This window comes from Coturnix japonica, chromosome 4 (genome assembly GCF_054131305.1).
Source record: "Coturnix japonica strain WE chromosome 4, WE-NBRP24, whole genome shotgun sequence".
Classification (NCBI taxonomy): Eukaryota; Metazoa; Chordata; class Aves; order Galliformes; family Phasianidae; genus Coturnix; species Coturnix japonica.
Window position 1 is genome coordinate 25,274,288 of NC_140666.1, and position 20,815 is coordinate 25,295,102.

The window sequence follows — 20,815 nt, forward strand, 5'->3', positions numbered from 1 at the left end:
GAGAGGCAACAGTTTATTAAGCCAAACTAATGAGAGTGACATATACGTCGCTCAAGAGGAGTTAGAAACTGAACGTGGAAAAGCAACTTCACTCCCAAGCCGCTGCAAAAGTGGAAATATGTAACAATGTACATAGCTAACTCAAAAGCATCATGTAAGTTGCTATACATTCGATTTCCTCCCAAAAATCTTTCCAGTCCTTCCTTAGAAGCACAACACACCTGTGCTTTCACAATTAAACTAATGATTGTGGCTAAACAGAAAAGAGGTATTGTATCAAAACATCCACAAACTACTTAGCACAGACATGGAAAATGAGTGTATATTTAGGAGCTGAAAGACACTGGGAATACAATAGACATTTCATACAGGCTTTTTAAAAAAATACTTTTAGATAATACTTATACTGTACAGGACGAGACTTTTAAACAATATATTACACTGCTAAAATGTTCATATAAATACTATACAGGCACATGTGCCAAGTGAACCATTAGGAAGGTTCACAAAAACCTCTGTGGAAAAACTGAATCCTCAAGATCTGATTTCTGTGATCCAAGCCACTGAATCGAGCAAAAGCTATTTTAAATTAGTTGGGACAAGATATGAGATGAATTGCATTTGTCTGTTGATTCCCAGTTCCAGTTTTAACAGGCTGTTGTCATCTTAATCTGGCATATCGATATTTAATTTGGGAGGTGGAATCACGTATTTCCCAGGACTCTGTGTAATCACCACTCCAGTCTTTTTGCGAAACATTGGTGCAATTTTTGGTGGTTCAGGAACTGGGGTTTCTTCTGCTTCGTCATTATCTTCGTGATGAAGATCATAGGAAATATTTCCATATTCACGTAGGAATGGGAAAATCTCAAGCAGGAACTGGCAGAAGTCTTTGCGAATTCCAAACCACCCTAAAAAATAAACACAAACAAAGCACCACCTTTGACGTGACTGCCAAACAGACTTAGAAGTTAACTGAAGAAACCAAGGCTGCTTCATCTGCCTTATGTTCTCTTGATCATTTTCATTAGCTATCTCAAATTTATGTTAGTGCTGCTTTTCAGCATCTCTGACAGCAACCACAGCATTACCAGTTAGACGGTACATACACAAGTGTGTAAGCATGTGTACATATTACAGCTATATACACTGTAGCAGCTTCCTTTCAACTCTGAAAGTCCTATTAAGTTATATTGCCTTGCTGTGAAAAAACACCTAACCGCAACATCCATAGCATCAACTGTTAAATACTTACAGTGATTTCCTCCTTTTTGCCCAAACGTTGTTGCCATTAAAGTTATCAGTGAAAGCCACAGAGGAACAAATATGGGTATAAAAGAGAAAGAATTGTGCCCATCTAGTCTGTGTACTAGTAAAATCTAAAAAGGAAAAAAAAAAAAACCAATGTCAGTTTGCAATACCTGCTTGCAAGCCTCTTTGAAACATACACTGATCTTGGACCTTTAGCTTCAGAAATTAAAGGAAAATGGCCTCCACAGAAATACAAATTAACAGGATCACCGTGAAGCAGATTTTTCACACAAACATTCAAAAACACAATTCTTGGTTTTCCTTTATATTTACAGTTAGTATTTATTCCCAAACAAAACAGGGCATCTCAATTTCAAGTTCAGAAAGAGAGAGAGTGCACTGCATTCATCACTCACTGAACTAAGAACAAAACATACAAAACTCTTTATGCTTTATCCTACCTCAAAGGTGAGCAGTGGAACTACAATGGTCATCCAGCTGACAGCCATTGTGATGTGTGTCCTCCTTTGTTCAGCAATCACATCCATTGAACGCAAGAACAGAACAGACCAAACAATGTAATAGAGCACTACTAGGCATAGGAAGGACATCAAGATCCACAATGGAACGCAAACAACCTAAAAGAAAAAAAAAGAAGTTTACTGCTTTTTGCCCTACCCAGTGATGCATTTTCATCAGCCTTTATTTTTTTACATAAAGTATTAACAGTAAGTTGCAGTAAATATCCACATGGTAAGACTAAAAAAAAGAATAAAATCAGGAGTAATCCTCTAACTGATTTCATCTCTAACAAAAGAGCCTTACAAGCCATATGGACTGTTATGAGCCATATCAACTCTCTGAATTCCTGTGTAAGCTCTGTGAACTCTATCAAGCTGAAACAACCAAAAACGAAGTCAAGATAGTTCTGCTTGAATAAAACTTCTGTGACTCTGAGTGGGCTCAAACAGTACTTGAAATTGACTTTGATGTTGTCTACATAGAAACTCCTTGAGCAAAGTGTGCAAGAGGAGATCCTTTACCATACTTTTTGGAAAATCTTAAGAACAATCGTACTCATGACAGATTATTAGCATTGTGACAGTTTACAGAAATCCAGATATAGAACTGCTGTATTCTAAAGCCACTTGAAACAGTACATCTAAGTGTGTTTTGGTAGTAACCACAGTAAATTGATTTAGATACATGTTAGCATAACAAAAGATACTTATCACAAATATTTACTGGCACATCAATCACTTTCCTGGCTGGTTTACTGAACGAAACATGAGACTTGAGACATGAGTCCTCACTTAACAGTGAGCAAAATGGAGATCACAGACTCTGACTATACACATTAACTATTCCCTGCAGTTAACACTTATATAAAATTTAGTGTTTGAACAAGTTTAAGAAGAAAACGCTTTACATACAAGCCATGGCCATCTGATGATCTCATCAAGTCTGAGGGCAATAAATATGAATTGTAGAATATTAACTGAACACAAGATCTCCAGCTAGAAAGAGAAGATATACTGGTTAACATTTAGGATTATGAGGTTATTTGCAAGACATCTTAGAATCTGACAAACAAAAAAGCCAAGTTATTCAGGCTGGAAAAACAAAAAAGAAATCAGAAAGTAAACTATTTTCTTTAGGTAATAAATATAGATAGAATTTTTTTGAAGTCATTTGTCACACAGCAACAAAGTGGAACAGAAAATTGATGGGAAGGTTCAACCTCTACTGTCACACCACCAACATCTGCCTCTAATATTATGGGCAAATATAACGAAGCACCAGACTCAGCAAGATGCTACTTCTGAACTTTATGGGCCAACCCCAGGTGGGTAGGAATTTTAAAGATCAAACAAAAACATTAACTGGAAAAAACCCAAGAATATGTGTAGTTACGATTAAAACATTTTCTGTTTTACTTAACATGCAAATACCTAAGGCACCCTTGAAATGAGGTTTTTCTCTCAGGCAGACAATGTGTACTACTTCTCAGTAACATACACTGCGTTCTCTTGAATAAATGTGTGATAATAAAGACAGGTTTAAGATGTACTGCTATCTGGTAGCTAACAAAAAATAATAAATGAAAGAAATGCTTAAAAAGAAAAAAGCATTATCCCCAAACGTAACTTTTCTTGTTAATAAGTCAAGGCAAACGAAGAAAGGCAGCCATGTATACTATGTTTTTCTGAGAAGAACTCTTAAGAAACTCATTATCTTGCATTGTCCTAGTTTTTATACATCATAACAATTACCTCCAGGGACCTGTCATGTCGGAATCCCCATACGCAGGCTGCAACTGACACAGGAGAAACAAAGAATAATGGCATGAAGACCAGGAGCCAAAAATGAGTTCCTCGTTCGATTCTGTCACACACCAGGACTTCGAACATCAGCAGTAGCAGGTGGATGCCTACTGCAATTAACATCGCTTTGAACTCCACACAAGTTTCTCCTTCTGCTCTAAAAAGAGGTAAAGAGAGTATTCAGTTTACTTGCCAAAGAGAAAGCACACTGCCCTGCAAACAGCCCAAAACACTTTGTTTATAGGATTTGGTTTTGAGATGATAACTCAAATGTTTAAGCAAATATACATCTTACTCCCAATTACCACCATTAAAATACAGCACTTTTCTTAAGTGTTCGTAATAACACCACAGACAGAGAAACTGTGGTTTTTTTTTTTCCTATACAAACAGAACTGATTCTGAACAAAGGCAAATCAGACAGTTCTAAGCCACACAACAGAATGCATCAGAACAAAACCCGTGCATAAAACTTTCCATTTTATGTCCATCACAGAAAGAAAAGCAGCATGAATTTGTAACATTTAAGGTAGTTTTCTTTCCTTGGCATGTTTAACATCCTATTGAGACTGTCAGAAAAGTCAGCATAAAAGCTATTTTAGCTTATGCTGATAATTAAAATATCACAGTCATGCACCTTTGACAAAGAACAAACAGGAGTTTATCATTTGTCCTCATAAGCATCTCACTTTGGAAACGTTACATGTCTGTGTATATCACTGTGTTAAACTATGTGAATATTTCTTATTAAAACGTAACTCAAGTCTGAAGAGAATTATCCGTCTTCACTGCGTATTCAAGCATCATCAACTACTCATTCATCTGTACTCTGAGATTACGTATCAAGGTGAAGAAAAACCCATAATTCTTCAAAACGATCTGTATATTTAAGAAGCCGGTTTTAAAAAATAATCCGATTAAATATAGCACATTCCTAGTGCTATACAGACACATTTTGTATGGAATACATTAAAGGAAAGAATTCTCAATGTTTAAATAGAAAGAGGAGTTCCCCCATGACAGTTTTTAGCTTCCCAAAGACAATACTGAAGCTTGTGAGAAGACGTTGCAACTATGATGGATATCTACAACCATATAACACTGTTTGCGTGCACTTAAAATGATTATTACGAGCTATACGTTAAAAACAAACCTTCTGTACGTTGTATCTTATGGTTTATAAAAATCTATTTAAGAGTTTATTTCGGTAGTAAAATCACAGAATCACAGAATGATCCGGGTTGGAAGGGACCTCAAGGATCATGTAGTTCCAACCCCCCTGCCTGGCAGGGCCACCAAACATACACCTTTACTAGATCAGGTTGCCCAGGGCCCCGTCCAACCTGGTCTTGAACACCTCCAAGGACGGGGCATCCACAACCTCCCTGGGCAGCCTGTTCCAGGGCCTAACCACTCTCCTAGTGAAGAACTTCCCCCTTACAACCTAAATCTTCCCTCTATCAACTTAAAACCATTTCCCCTAGTCCTGCTATTGTCAGCCCTTTCAAAGAGATTACTCCCCTCCTGGGTGTAAGTTCCCTTCAGGTATTGAAAGGCTGCAATGAGGTCACCCCACAACCTTCTCTTCTCTAGGCTGAACAAACCCAACTGTCCTCATAGGGGAGGTGCTCCAGCCCTCCAGCCCCCTGATCAAAATGTACTACGTTCCCTCTGTTCTGCAAAATAAACCCCCACAACTTACCGATACTGTGGGTTTCGGGCCCACACTCCTGTTCCCACGGAGGCACCAACGATGACCATCAGCTTCCACAGCCATATTGGAGCAAATACAGCCCAGTAACTCCATTGAATTTTGTCATCCAGACGTAGGGAGAGCAACACAGAGAAAAGCAGCAGGCAGGCGTAAATAAGAAATTTGCTAGAAAATAAGCAAACAAATTTAGGCAGGCAACTCAATTTGTCAGAGAACAAGTAAATCGGTTATAGCTAAAAACTGAACAGGACAATGCCTATCAGAAAACATCTTTGCAAAGAATCAGAACAGATCTGAAAAGTCAAAGATTCTACTGCAAATATAAAGTGTAATCTCTTTCACATATAAAGTCCCTGCTTCAAGGGAACACATCTAAAGCATTCTTGCATGACAAACGTAACGAATGGACTTCTATAAATAGCTCCCTCCCACAAAGATCCAGTCAAGAGCTGTACTATTAGAGGCTTAGAAACATGCCAGCCCTACGTGTTGTGGGGAAACGCATTCTTTCATAGAAGTCAAATAATATAAGTTAAAAATAGCGTGGGCACCAAATAACTGCACAGGACACAACCTCCTCACTCTATAGGAAGGGAAAAAAAGTCCCCCACGCTTAAGCTGCCATTCACCATCGGATCTGCTTTATGAAACACATCATCATGCTTCAACAACGCTCCAGTAATTACGTGTATTTCAAAGCATGGGTAACACAACACGGCACACTCACTGCACAGCAGTAGGAAGCTTCATCCCAACAGCGTAACTCACACTGCCTGCTTTCACTCTCATCAAGATAGAACTAGAGGGAATGGTTTTAAGCTGCGCCAGGGGAGATTCAGGCTGGACATTAGGAAGTATTATTTCTCGGAAAGGGTAGTCAGGTATTGGAATGCACTGCCCTGGGAGGTGGTGGAGTCTCCGACCATGGGAGTGTTCAAGAAACGTTTAGATGTTGTGTTGATGAATATGATTTAGCTGGGAAGTATTGGTGATGGTTGGACTAGATGATCTTCTAGGTCTTTTCCAACCTTGATAATTCTGTGATTCTGTGATCAAACAGCCATTAAGCATCCACCAAGTGAAGCTGCCTTGCTCCTATCCAGAACAAGAATCTCTGCTGAGCCTTAAAGACATCAAGCAACACTTGGCAACAACAGAACCTTATTCACTTCCCGGAATGCATTTCCCTGCTTTTCCATGACTTTCTGCGTGTTGAACATCGCTGCAACAACGCATTTCCTGCAACGTTTTGTTACTCTTCCTCTTGTGCATGGAACTGATTGAGCACCACCCTTTGTCACCTCTAAGGCCCCAGCACCCCGAACCAGCCTGTGAGCACATTTTAAGGGCTTCTTCGTTTACAGATCCTTCTGTAAACGTTAACGCCGGTGAGACCGAGCTCATCCTTTCCGCCTGCTTGGCAAGGCAGCCCCATATTCAGAGCACCAAAACAAAGGAACGCCGCCCGCGGATCCCCTTATCCAGACGGCGCTCACAGCCCCACACCCGGAGCGGCCCCACAACAGCAGGGATTCCTCTTACACCCCCTACAGCCTCTAAAGGCCGGACTGGGCCGCCTGAGCGCGATAAACCCCGGCCGCCCCTCACCTGGGGTTGAAGTCCTGGAACAGACCCCGCAGATTCATGGCAGCACAACGCCGCTACGCCCGAGCTCTACCAGCCACACATGGCGAACCACCACCGCCTCCGCTTAGATTCGCTTTGCTTGGCCTCACCCGGCCTCGCACCGCGCCGCTCCGCCCCGCCGGAACCGGGCGGGCAGCCGGCACGGCACATGCGCACCGCTCTGCCTCCACCGGGAAGAAGGCAGCGAGCAAAGCGGAAGCGCTTGGGTTGTAGGCCGAACGGGCCTGGAGCTGGAGCCTGAGCTGGGGGTTTTGGGTGAAATTGCTGCCATCTAGAGCCCTCGTACATTAAATACATCTCCAGCGTAATCACTAGAATAAGCAACCATTGTGGTTATATGGCTTTGTCTTCGGGTTGTTCGTGTGCCCCATGGAATGCAGAAGTGATGAGGAGAAGGCAGGGTTTTTGCCAGCATTCTTCTTAAGTACACTGTTATCTGTAGCACCTCAGCTGTGAGCATGATTTCAGGTGTTTTCTCTGGCTTATTGCTGTGTACACTGCCTGTACGATGCGTTTCCTCATTGCTGTAGGTGTATGACAGTGCACACAGAAGGGGAAAAGCAAATGCAACGTACTCCTCTCAAAAGCTTGGCAGCCACTTTCATTTCCATGTTGGATGTGATCACATCAGCTGTTTAAATGGCCCTGAATCAGGTTGAAATTCAGAATTGTACAGATAAGAGTTGCGAGAGTGATTAAATGCACAGGGAATGAGATGTCCTAATGAACAGAGTATTTCAACGACACTGAGATTGCTTACGTTGTGTAAGTACCTTCATGGAGAGAAAACAACACTGAAGAACTTTAACCAGAGAGAAGGCTGAGAACTTAAGCTAAATAAATTCAGATTAAAATGTTTTTTTTTCCCTTCATCTTTTCTGTAACTGCACCTTATTAGTTACTGGAGCAAAGACAAGTTGACATAAGTAATAGTAGCGGGAGGGTGTATGAGGAGACTGGCAAGCAATCAGGTTTAAAGAGATGTGTGAAAGCATAATGGAAGAAAGGAGAGGGGAAAGAAAGGATGAAAGCTAGGCAGTCTTCAGATACTGATGAGATAAAAAGGTGATGGAAAGATGCTCAGGAGGGTGAAAGCTGTGCAAAGTATAAAAGCTCAAAGTGTGCACTCACAAATAATAATGTCTTTTTTGACTTTTTGCTCCTAAGCAAAAGCTTCACAAAAATTATCCTTCATTGAGCTTTGACCTACCTGGAACCTCTTAGTGCAGCTGCTCACCCACCTTTCTTGCTGCTGATGTACTTCAGCTTTTCTGCTACAACAGTTTGTTCCTGGAGGCAGGCGAGCCCTGAGCAAGAAGAGCCCTGAGAAAGAAGAATAATTCCTTCATGTTGGATCCCTCTACTTAAGGTAACTGTGCAGAAAACACACACAAAGATTTTGGTAATATTTAACTGTTCAGATATAGGTTCTTAAATTTTTCAGTGTGTCATCATTTCTAAAGAACTCTCACTACAAGCTCATAGTCATTTACGCTCACAGTAAACCTCTAATACCGATCAATACAATGAGCTGTGTTTTACAGATTAAAATGATGCAGAGAAACTAATGGCTGTGACAGGCTCCATTGTCAGCAAGTTTAAATTAAATGTAGAGCAAAAAGTTGTGATGGCTAAGAAAACATGCACTGCAATTGCAATGGAAAAGTGATACATCCTTGCTAAGTGTTTGTAAGCATATTTTTGTCAATATACATTCACTGGGCACTGCAGTGTAACAGTAATAATGCCAGTGCTGTATCAACCATGCAGTAATTCTGCTGTTAGTTAATAAAACCTCTGAGCCATTCAAGGTGCTGTTTTGCAAAAGGAACTTAAATAGCCCCATATCCACCAACATAAAGATGTTTTGATACCCAATTTTTCTTTTGGTTAGTTTTGCTGTTGTTAATGGGAAGCAGTCAAATAGTTTGCTTTGATGTCGTCAAAAATAAAATGGGTACCATGGAGCCCAGTGCTACTGATCTGCATACAAACACCAGCTCTGCTGTTTATCTGCTTCCAGAAACCCCAGGGCAAAAGTGTTACCTAGCCATAAAAATCAGTAAAATGTAGGAAATATTAGAGCCATCCTCCACAGATGATATTACATCAGGAAAGCTCAAGCTACATTTTTGGTTAGACAATGTGGCAATTGGGATTTTGGTGTCTTTCTTAGATGTTTTGGTGGTCTCAGTTTTCTTGATTGCTATGGCTTGTGAGGGTGATATGGAGAAGGGCTAGGCAGCAAAGAACAGCCAAGGTGTCTGAACTTCAAGAACTACATTTCTCTTGAAGTTACATTTTATTTTAAGGAGTGTGTTTGTGTGTGTGTTGGGGTTGAGGGCGGCAGTAAGTAGAGGGAGGGGTAAGCAAAGCACATTATCCAATTCCTGTCTGCTGCTGATTGTGTCTTGAGCACTAGGAACTGAATCCCCTGAGATGGTTAATGCTGGGGACCAAACAGACATTTCATCTTTATTCCATGTTCCCAGTACCTCACATTAGCTCAAGAAGACATCATATAATGTCTGCTTTATAATCAGTGCCGTTACTTCTTCAAGCCATCTACTTACAGTTGTGTTCTGTATGAAAACCATAACTCAGAACGTTCCCCGTGCTTGGCTGAACAAAGTGAAGTGATGGAAAAAAAACTGAATCAGCCTTTCAATTTGTCAAGCTTGCTTTTCTGTTGGTAACAGCCTTGACTCCTGTCTAGCATACCTGATGATTCACGTGTCCTTTTTGCTTTTCAAATGTCTCCAAGTGACACTGTTAGATTACTAGAATATAGTAACATTTAAAGTGAGGGTAGTAGCTCAGTAATAATTCACTTATGTGGACGACAGCATATCCATGACCTGTTTCCAGCATCATTATTCCTGGTCTCTGGCAGAACAGTAAATTTTCCACAAAAAGACATATCTCTGGGCTTGAAAATCCCCATTTGAAATTCTGCAGATTTTACTGTATGCCTCAGTGTTAACATTTGTTCACAGAGTGGAGATTGACTGGTAATTGGCAAAGAATCTCTCTCAATCTGTTAGAAAATCTTTAGGCCAGCCTGTAATTTTACACCATTAAAAACAGCAATGATCTAATACCTACAAAGACGTGATTGGCACTGGCATTAAATGCAGTTGCTTAGTTTTGGAATTAAGGCCTTCTGAAACTGAAGTTTGAAATCATCTCTGTGTCTTATTTGGCAAATTAGTTTAAGAGCAAAGGCTTTTTTTATTTTTGTGTACCGAATGTGCTTCGAAATCACTGTTCTGCAGCCCAAAACTGTTATTGACTCGTAAAGTATTACTTAAGCAAGTTGCTGTTTATACTAATGCCAATTGGGATTGTGATTTGATGAAAATTATACACCAAAAACCTATGGATTTCAGAAACAATTCTGCCAGTATGATGCTAGAAAATGTATCATGCAGCTGTTTGCCCAAAACAGGATTTGAAGCAGTGTTTTGAAATCATCTGCAAAGGATGTATCTACTTTAATTACAGATAATTGGTAATTTTAGGGTGTTTTTTTTTTTCATGTTTATCATTACAAATATGCACTTGAATCAGAAATATTATTATATAAATAGAAAAGAGAATTAATCTGCAGAATGTTTGAACAAAGATTTGTATAAATTTACCTTTAGGATGAAATAGAATAATAGAATTGTAGACTGGTTTAGGTTGGAAGGGACCTTAAAGATCATCAAACCTCAACACCTGCTGTGGGCTGGCTGCCCCCCCCTAGTACTCCAGATGGGGTCTCACAAGGGCAGAGCAGAGGGGGACAATCCTCTCCCTCCCCGCTGCCATCTCTCTGCTGATGCAGCCCAGGATACTGTTGGCTGTGAACACACGTTTCTGGCTCATGTCTAGTTTTTTGTCCACCAGGACCACCAAATCTTTCTCCGCAGGGCTGCTCTTCAGTTCTTTTCCCACTTTGTACTCTATTTGGAATTGCCTCAACCCAAATGCAACACCCTTCACTTGGCCTTTTTGAATCTCATTAACCTCACATGTGCCCGCTTTTCAAGCTTGTCCAGGTCCCTCTGGATGACATCCCTTCCTTCTATTGTGTCAACTGCACCACTCAACTTGGTGTCATCGGGAAACTTGCTGAGGTTGCACTCGATCCTACTGGCTGTGTCACTGAAAAGTATGTTGAAGAACACCAGCCCCAAGACAGACTCCCATTACCTCCTCCCAGCAAATCTGTTTTCCAAAACTTATTGCTGCTAGAATATTTCAGAGTAAAGGTTGATCATGGCTTTTGTTGTTTTTTTCTTTTCTGTTTTGTTTTGTTTTTCATGTTTGTCAGGGGCTATGCTGCAGTGTACTTGCCCACAATCCTATTTGATCATCTATTGTAAGAGCTGTAACAAGCTCTATGCAGATGTGCTTGATACACTGTTTTTGGCTTACCCTTGGGTGCTAAGGTTCACAAAGGACTTAAAGGACATTTGATCTGGTTCTGGAATTACACCTACGACATGGTTCAGAAATAAAAATATTATTTAGAGACATCAACTTTATGTCTCAGTGGTTCAGGAAGCTCCATGTCTGCTGTTGGATTTCACTTCCTCACCATATATGCTAGACAAGACTGCTTTTATTAATTTATGCACTAGTGTTTTTAGCAGGCCTCTTTCTCATTTGCTATATACCAACTTTTACAGAAATAAAGTTGATTGGTACATAAAACAAGAAGGAAAGCAGAGCTTTTTAAAAATCACTGTAGAGATAAGAGGCTTTTGCCACTTAAGAAGCTTCTTGATTAGTCAGATGTTTTCTTTTATCTTTTATATTTTCTGATAATACAGCCATTTCTTATGGAGTTGCATTAATGGGATTTTCTGCTACTAAAATATTGCTGTGCTAATTTTGTACTGTATCTTAAATAGAGTCTGTCATAGAAACTGGCTGATTTTAAGATATTCAGCTGTTGTGATGATGGCCTCATCTTGCTGTTAATATTTGTGCAAGCTCTACTGCAGACCCCCAGACCCTCAGTATACATCTCTGCATACTGTTAGGCTGTGCCAGATCTGATACTCGGTGGTGGTGGCAGTAGGTGGAAGATCTTGGCTGATTTAGCAAGAATTTCTAGTAGAATGGGTGAGGAGGATTGTTGTCTAGCTCAGGAAACGCTTGGATTTAACCTTTCATTACTGTCCTGACTCATCACAGCCAATACAGTGGCGTTTGTTCAGGAACTGAATCACAGGCAGCTCAGATGACCTTACATCCAGGGTGGAGTGAACATCTGAGCTGTGGGAACAGATTGTCAAAGACATACTATTAGGGCTCTGATTTCAGTGCCTGCAATAATTCCAGCTCACTTTTTAGCATCAAGCTTGTATAATCTTTGAAAAGAACTCCTGTGCAATTTGTTCTCTAGTGGACTCAAGATGATTGCTAAATATGTGTATCAGGAGAATCAGGAAGACCTTATCAAGTGCCACTTAACATATTTGCATTTGAGAGAGGTAAGTTTTATGGTAATTAAATCCATGTAAAACAGCAGAAAATTTCCTTGGCTTTTTCCATTAGAAGTCTCCAAATGAAGAAGTCTCACTTAGGGATGCACTGTTCAATATTTCTAGCAGCTCATCTTTGCTAGAAGAGACGCCAAAACCTGTGAGATATGCTAACATACAAAATTAATTCCAAAATATGCATCAAATTAACTGAATGAGCTGGTTAAACGCTACGTGCTTTGCAGTAACTGAATTTGTAGTAACAGGATTCCTCATGTTCTTTAGGCATATTTAATGTCTCTAGAAAGGAATAAAAGTACATGTTACTGTAATATCAGAGAAAGTTCATGTGATTGAAAGTGTCCGTGCATACTAATACATAACATATCAGGTTTTTCAGCTACACATCCTATAGTCTCTCAAAAAATCACACCGGCAACATTTTAATTCTCATAAAAAACGAGGAGCCACCCACTCCTGAAGCACATAAAGAACACAATTATAGATTCACAGCATCACAGCGCAGCTCTCGCGGGGCGACAGCGCCATCATGCGGGATAACGGCGCGGTGACCGACCCGGGAGTCAGAGCCCCGCCGGGACCGACCGCCACTGTCCCCGCCCCACTGCAGTGCTCCGCCCGCCCCGAGGCACTGCGAGATGGCGGAGACCGAGCGAGTCTTCCACTGTCTGCTGGCGGCTTTGTGCGGAGTCTTCGCACTCTTCTCCCCGGCAGCTGCGGCCTCCAGGCTCCGCACTCACAGTACGACGGGGCCCGGAGGTGCGGCGGGGCCTGGGTGGGTCTCGTCCTTCACGGCAGCGGAATGAAAGGGCCGAGTCAGGCCGAGCTTCACGGGGCCTGGGTTAAGGCGCCGTGCCAGGTCATGGGCTCCCTCCAGGGCCTTCCGTGGACAGCCGAGCTGGGTGCCTTGCTGCAGGGCTGGGCTCCGTCCTTACCGGCTGAGGGTGCTGCTGCCAGTACTTTATGTTGTGTTGGAGCTGTAATGTAACTTGCTGCCTTCAGGGAGCGTTTAAAAACATACATGTTGTATTAGATAGCTTGTCACTCTATTTGAAGTAGGAATAAGCTTGGAAAACTATCCTCCTTTGGCCGCAGCTTGTAGGCTGTAAAGTTCAGAAGGAGTCAGCTGTAAATGAGTTTGCAGCTTTTTGGTTTATTGCTTTTTTTTCTGCTCAGAACTGGAGGTAGCTGGAGAAAATACTGTAGAGAGAAACAAGGAGGCCAAAAAAGCCAAGAGTGGCATCCTGGGTTCTGTCAGCAGTACAGCCAGCAGGAGCAGGAGGTATCATCCTTCTGTGCCCAGCACTGGTGAGGTCACAGCACAGTGCACTGTTGGGCCCTTCAATACAATACAGATATGGAAAGTGTGGAGGGATGGGCGATGGAGCTGTGAGGGCTCTGGAGCACAAGTCTGATGGGGAGCAGCTGGGGGAACTGGGATGGGTCAGTGGAGTAGAGGATGCTCAGTTTGGAGTAGAAGATGCTCATTGTTCTCCACAGCTGCCTGAGTGGAGGTTGTGTTGAGATGGGGGCTTGGCCTCTGCTCCCAGGTAATAGCAATAGGACTGGAGGTGATGGCTTTGAATTGCACCAGGGGAAGTTCAGGTTGGATGTTAGGAAAGATTTATTGTTAGAAAGAGTAAAGAGGCTGCCCAGGGAGGTGATGGAATCGCTGTCCTTCAAGATGTTAAAGATGTGGAGATGAGGAACTGAGGGACGTGGTGGGGAAGGGTTGATGACTGGACAAGATGATCTGACCAGTCTTTTCCAGCCTAACTGGTTCTATGATTCTGTGAAAAAGGGAAGTGAAAATACAGTTGTTCTGCCTAGGCCTAGTGAAAAGAGAACCTTTGAATTCATCTGCGTTGTCTGAGGGATTAAATCCCAGTATTTACATTCCCTTCTAAAGATATTAGATGTTCATGTTGACTTAACTTATTTTCTCTTAAATATTCTTCCAGGTTAAATTTTCCAGAAAATTTCTGGGATGCATTAAGTCTGTGTAAAATATCCTTTACTTGCTGGAGCTTGAGTTAGTGTATTCTTATTCTGTTTTCTCTTAGATGGCATGAATGTCCTGTTCATAGTTGTGGATGACCTGCGTCCTGTTTTGGGTTGTTATGGAGATAACCTTGTGAAATCTCCAAACATTGATCAACTTGCTTCTCAAAGTATTGTGTTCAGCAATGCATATGCACAGGTGAGATAAAAATGAGTATGTTTTCTCTCTGCAAAGTAAATACTGGCACTGTAACAGTAGATTGTATTAGAAAAGAATGTTTGTGCTGAAATGTAATATATGAACTTCAGTGTATAGGAATTGGTTATCGAAGGATAATGATAGGTAGGTAAATGTGTATCTTGATAATACTTTCTGGTTGAGAATCTGTGTCCCTGATAAGGATGCTGTTCAGCCCAGCTTGAAGTATATCACTTTCACTGCAGTTCTGAGCCCCTGGATATTTAGTCCAGCCATGCTGAAGCTGGTGGGCTGCAGATGCTAGGTGTGCTTTATATTACATTCAGAACTGATTTTCCTTGTGTCTGTCTCTCTCCTCAGCAAGCTGTGTGTGCACCAAGCAGAGTGTCATTCCTTACTGGACGCAGACCTGATACTACCCGGCTGTATGACTTCTATTCCTATTGGAGAGTGCATTCAGGAAACTATTCCACAATGCCCCAGTATTTCAAAGAGAATGGCTACATGACCATGTCTGTGGGGAAAGTTTTTCATCCTGGTGAGGTTTGAGTTGTCATCTGCATAACATGCTCTGTATATGAGGTCTGTTTTTGAGAATGTGTGTTTCACAGTAGACTGTCTGGATCAGGGGATATAGACCGTATGGCTGATGTTACTGGATAAATAGGAAATTGGTTCTTTAGTTAAAAAGTAATAATACTGGGATGAAAAATAGTGATTAGAATCACATAGGTGGTTCTTGTTCTAGTAAATCTTTACCCCATAGCTAAACTTATGTGGGTATACAGATGTTCAGTTGATGATAAATCTGAATAGGAATGTATATATTCGTTAGTTCTGTTTTTTCTGCTTCTAAAGTAAGGTTCTTTGAAAACCTCAAGTGTCTTTCCTCAATAACAGGTGTATTTCAGGGAAAATAGCCTACATTTAGAATGTGGAATTACGAATATACATATATTTTGAAAGCAATTCATGTTTGTATTGGAACTTCCTGATTTACTGATTTACTAGAACACTTTTATATCTTTAACTTTGTCAGGAGTTTCATCCAATTACAGTGATGACTATCCATACAGCTGGTCCATTCCACCCTTTCATCCTTCTACTGAAAAATACGAAAATGATAAGGTAAAGGTGATTTGTGGGATGCTAACAAAGAATGGTTGATAGATTTGATATAGAGCTGGGGGGAGGGGGGGAGCTTTTAATTGAATTAAACTTTAAATAATGTGGAACTTTGGTTTTCTAGACTGTTACTCTTAAACATAGCCTAAAAGAATCTATTTTACACTTACGCGCATACTACAGTAACATTGTGTGCTGGAGTCTGTAAATGTCAGAGCTAGGAGATCCAACCATGAGGGTACAGACAGCCTTGGTAATACTTCGTTCTTGCATTTACTGCTGAAAAATACAGGTTTTAACAACAGCATTTGTACCCATGACATGTTTCTCTTTATGTTCATTTAACAGCTTTCCCAAGCAACCTGCTGAGGCTGCCTTTCCTTGGCAACCATTTAGGCAAATTTATCTTTCTTCACTGACCATAAATGGCTGGCACTTGCTCAGAAATAAATGAATCAGTAGTAGCTTTCAGGCAGCTATGGGATCAGAAGAATAAATAAATGCATGTGTATAGTGTAACCAAGTTGTATGTTCTTGTTAATAGGTCAGAGTCTCTATTCATTATAGAAGCGGTGTATTTTTCTGTGTTACTGCTTTTCATCTTTTGGCTACCTTTAGAAAAGATTCTGCTTTTCTTTAGACATGAGAATTGTTGTGTATTTTATGTATTCATCAGCTCCTGAAACTTTCTGCCTCAGTCATCAAGCTAGTTGGTGCTTTCAGTGTTCATAGAAGTCATGAAATTCGTTTCTGTGTATGATCCGCAGAACCATTTATTGGCTAAAGGGTTGAGTAATGGGTTTATTTGATAATTACAGAACTAAAGATCATTTTGTTGCTTATACAGAATTTAAATTACATAACTTTTTTATTATTGTTGTTATTTATTTAAATAAAGACCTGCAGGGGAAAAGATGGAAGACTTTATGCCAACTTGGTGTGCCCAGTAGATGTGACAGAAATGCCCGGTGGTACTCTGCCTGATATTCAATCCACTGAAGAGGCCATACGTTTACTGAATGTTATGAAAACCAAGAAGCAAAAATTCTTCCTGGCTGTTGGTTACCATAAGCCACATATCCCTTTGAGGTACCCACAGGTGAGAAACCTGAAGCCTATGGTGAATGGAACTTAGAAAAGATGCTTTGTTACTGTTTTGTTTTTTTTTTTCTGGAAAGACAACTGAAAATCAACCTTTACACAGTGTAATTTTAGCAGCTGGCTGTGTTGAATTTCGGGATGTTTAATGAGAGAGTTGTGACCTGTCAGATAAAATTTGGACGCTTATCACCTTAATAGTGTGACAGTTATTGCGTGGAGATACTGTTTGTCATGATGAAGCAGGTTGTAGAAAGGCCTTCTCACTTCTCCATATGAGCCAGTAGTGGAAGTCCTACTCATATCAGAGGTAGCAATGTTGGGCCTTATATTTAAGTGTGATTTTGAGACTTGGGAGACTACTGGAAAGGTATGATACCAGTTACTAACTCACAATTTTTGGGGAATTTGTTGGGATTAAGTAGCATAGCAATATCACCTTTTTACACTTGGGGGTGGGTGAAGTCTTATAAACTAACTGTAAGAATATTAAGGAAGGGTCATGCAAGGAGAAATGGTTAATGCTTTGCAATGCAACTTTACAGTAGACCTTAGAGTTGAGGACAGTCTTTGTGTGCTTGTGTTGCAAAGGAATTCCTGAAGTTGTACCCCCTGGAAAACATCACTTTAGCCCCAGATCCCTGGGTGCCTGAGAAACTACCTCCTGTGGCATACAACCCTTGGATGGATATCAGACAGAGAGATGATGTGAAAGCATTGAATGTTACTTTCCCTTACGAACCACTTCCAGATGACTTCCAGGTAAGCTGTCAATACAGTGAAGTCAAACTTCATTAATATACTCAAATACAAGGGAACAAAAGGCTGCTTTTAGCTGTTCTGAGATATTAATCTTTTTTCTTCCTTCCTTTTCTTAACTTGCAGAGGCTGATTCGTCAGAGCTACTATGCAGCAGTTTCTTACCTGGATGTGCAGGTTGGCCTGCTCTTGAATGCTTTAGATGATGTAGGACTCTCAAATAGCACAATAGTAGTTTTTACTGCTGATCATGGTAAGTGTCTAAATCTGCCTCCAGTTCACTGCTAGTAAATTCTTAATTGCATGACTCAGTGCTGGAGTATTAATCGAGAGTGTGTTTGTACATCAGTACAGCAGAGCTGCTGTACCTTGTACATCTGGCTAGTCTGTCCTTGCTTAATGGACTGACATGGAGTTCTTTGGCCGTGGTTCTGTTCCTCTGCAGGCACCTCTGTCTTTAATCAGGTTGAGGGTTGGCTATGAGTAATAGCCCTCTTTGCAGTTTGTAAAGGGCATCTGCTACAGTGGGCAAGCTTTCTCATTAACCACTAGAATGTTGGGGGTTCTTTTTGCTTTTGGGGTTTTTTTTTGGCGTACTTTTTGTACAGAAGAAGCTCTAGATGTACGTCCTGACTTGCCAATCTGCATCTCAGTCTGTAGACTGCAGTTAACTAAACAGGTGGTGTTTCCAGTACCATGGCAGCGAAGTGAGACAAAAAATTTTGCTAATAATGAAGTTAGTGATCAGTCTGCCCAGGAAGGAAGTCACGTTGGTATCTTTTCCTAGAGGAAGAAGAAAGCTAAAGAGATTTGACCTCTGTTTCATTCAGAGTAACATCCTGATAGGGCAATCTGGCTTAGATGGCTGTCTTCGCTCCAAGGGATATTCAGTTACCGTATAACAGGAGTATTGGAGAACTTGCAGCTGCACAAAACTTACACTAGTGCTTTGTGGATTCAGTGTGGAGATTCATGCAGGTGCAATGACAAACCCCAGCTTCTCTTTTATGCTGTTTTAATACTGATTTCCTAATTCTAATCTAGGTTAATGGAAGTAGGGACAGGTGTAATTGTTCCCTTGATATGAGTATATCAAGTTGCAAGATTTACATGGCTGTTGAAATAGTTTTCCTATTGGAAAAATCTTGTTATGTTTAAACATATATAGGTTATTTGCATTTTAATATAACCTTGATAAGAGTAATGGCCTCAACAGCCAAAGTCACTTTACAGTGAAAAAGAAATGACTTCTAAATTACAAGTCTGTATCTGTTGTGAATTACACTCTCTGTCATTTAGGATGGTCCCTGGGAGAACATGGTGAATGGGCAAAGTACAGCAATTTTGATGTTGCTACCCAAGTGCCACTGATGTTTTATGTACCAGGAATGACAACTTCGTCTGCTAGGCAAGGAGGGAGAGTCTTCCCCTACCTTGATCCATTTAGCCATATTTTAGGCTTGGGACCACAAGGTAAGTTTTTGGCTCTGTTTGTTTGCACTGAATATACTTAAAAAACAGTGATAATGCAATGCTTCACATATGAGCAGCTTCTCATTGTTAGTGAGTGTGCGTTTGTACTAATAGGGAACAGAATGATGAAGGGAATGTTCCTTGTGTGGACACAGACTTTTACTATGGTAAAGTAGTAACTCAGTAGGTGCCTGCATTAATACAGCAGGTAATTTAGGCATCTATGCTACACAAGAATGAAACAATACTCAGCCTCCCTTTTGTAGCGGCAGCTGCTTTGAAACAGTAATAAGTAGGCATTCTCTATGTAGCACTGTTTTGATAAAAGCAGTCATGTTAAACAATTGACACTGTAATTTGCTTTGTCTTTCTGAAGTTTTTTTCTCAAAGCAATGAATATCATTGTCTTGAAGAATCTGCACATTTGAGAACTGTAAGTTCAAAAGTTTCTTCTCACTCAAGTATCTGTAGCGGAGCATCCTCAGAGCAAACTGCCACACCTTGATTATGTTGTTCCACAAATCTATTACAGGGCACTATCAATAAAATACCAGTTTAATTATGTAAGTTCCAGATATGTACCAATTTCTGTTAAATCATCATGTTCAGTAATGTGTATTTTGGTGTTTCTTCCAGGACAAAGCACAAAAATGGTAGAGCTCGTCTCTCTGTTTTCAACACTTGCTGAACTTGCTGGCTTGCAGGTTCCTCCTGCGTGCCCAGATGCTTCGTTTCATGTTGCACTGTGTACTGAGGGGGCAAGCATTGTCCGGTATTTTAAGTCCTCTGAACAGAAGGTACCGATGAAGGAGGATGGTTGTAATGACACTGACAAGTGTTACAGTGAAGAACCTATTGCATTCAGCCAATATCCCCGGCCTGCAGATACTCCGCAGTGGGACTCTGACAAGCCGAAACTAAAAGACATCAGAATCATGGGCTATTCCATGCGTACAATTGACTACAGATATACTGTATGGGTTCAGTTTAATCCTGAGAACTTCAGTGCTAACTTTGAGGATATCCATGCAGGAGAGTTGTACATGATGGAGACTGATCCAAACCAGGATAATAACATCTATAACAATACCTTGCATCGTCATCTTTACCAAAAAATGATTGACTTCCTGAAGCATTAAGCATCAGGAACTTTGTATGGAGCACTTCCTTTGTTTTTGGTATGGCACCTTTCTGCTGTGCAGAAAGCACGTGGACAGAATTAAAATCCCATTTGTATAAAAACACCAGCTGATGTGTTTCTTGTGTTACAACTCTTACTGCACTATAATAGGCAGTGAAATCACTTCTGCAGTTGTGTTGCTTGTTTAAAAGTCTTTTGAAAAGATCACATGCAGACCCATACTGTGAAACAACTTCATGATTTTCAGTGTAGTAGTGACTGAAAAAGCATTCATCACCTGTGCTGCAGCTGCTGTGGAAGGTGGAAAAAGACAAACTTCTGTACTTGGCAGGTTAGGCAGAGAATTTGTGCTAGTCACAGAATCACAGAATGACCTGTGTTGGAAGGGACCTCGAGGATCATGAAGCTCCAACTCCCCTGCCTGGCAGGGCCAGTAAGCAAGTCCTATCTGCTTTACCCTGAGGCCTGGAGCTAGAGTAATCAAGGCGCCATTTGGTAGCAGTGAGGAACTGAGGTGTCTGCTGTCATCAGCCTGAAATAGAACAGACTAGAACTTCAAGGGAAATCTTAAGTGTTCCGTTCAAA

At 40.9% G+C, this 20,815-nt stretch overlaps 2 protein-coding genes across 4 annotated transcripts; one reads left to right on the top strand and one right to left on the bottom strand.

Moving 5' to 3' along the window:
- TMEM185A (transmembrane protein 185A) lies at window positions 1-7,053 on the bottom strand. 2 transcript variants are annotated; one of them, XM_085544764.1, is made up of 7 exons: window positions 6,898-7,053; window positions 5,278-5,454; window positions 3,525-3,727; window positions 2,685-2,768; window positions 1,713-1,889; window positions 1,256-1,379; window positions 1-911 (listed from the first exon to the last, which is right to left on the bottom strand). In XM_085544764.1, the coding sequence occupies exons 3-7, from the start codon at window positions 3,696-3,698 to the stop codon at window positions 667-669; spliced, it is 804 nt and encodes a 267-aa protein (XP_085400890.1). In that variant the 5' UTR covers window positions 3,699-3,727; window positions 5,278-5,454; window positions 6,898-7,053; the 3' UTR covers window positions 1-666. The 2 variants fall into 2 exon arrangements, with proteins under 2 accessions (XP_085400890.1, XP_015716307.1); XM_015860821.3 differs by having other exon boundaries at window positions 3,525-3,732.
- Window positions 7,054-13,050: 5,997 nt separating this feature from the next.
- On the top strand, window positions 13,051-20,333 carry IDS (iduronate 2-sulfatase). 2 transcript variants are annotated; one of them, XM_015860833.3, is made up of 9 exons: window positions 13,051-13,193; window positions 14,498-14,634; window positions 14,995-15,172; window positions 15,674-15,762; window positions 16,658-16,858; window positions 17,449-17,619; window positions 17,743-17,869; window positions 18,916-19,089; window positions 19,726-20,333. In XM_015860833.3, exons 1-9 carry the CDS (start codon window positions 13,073-13,075, stop codon window positions 20,226-20,228), a joined length of 1,701 nt encoding a protein of 566 aa, XP_015716319.2. In that variant the 5' UTR covers window positions 13,051-13,072; the 3' UTR covers window positions 20,229-20,333. The 2 variants fall into 2 exon arrangements, with proteins under 2 accessions (XP_015716319.2, XP_015716320.2); XM_015860834.3 differs by having other exon boundaries at window positions 13,051-13,175.
- Window positions 20,334-20,815: the final 482 nt, after the last annotated feature.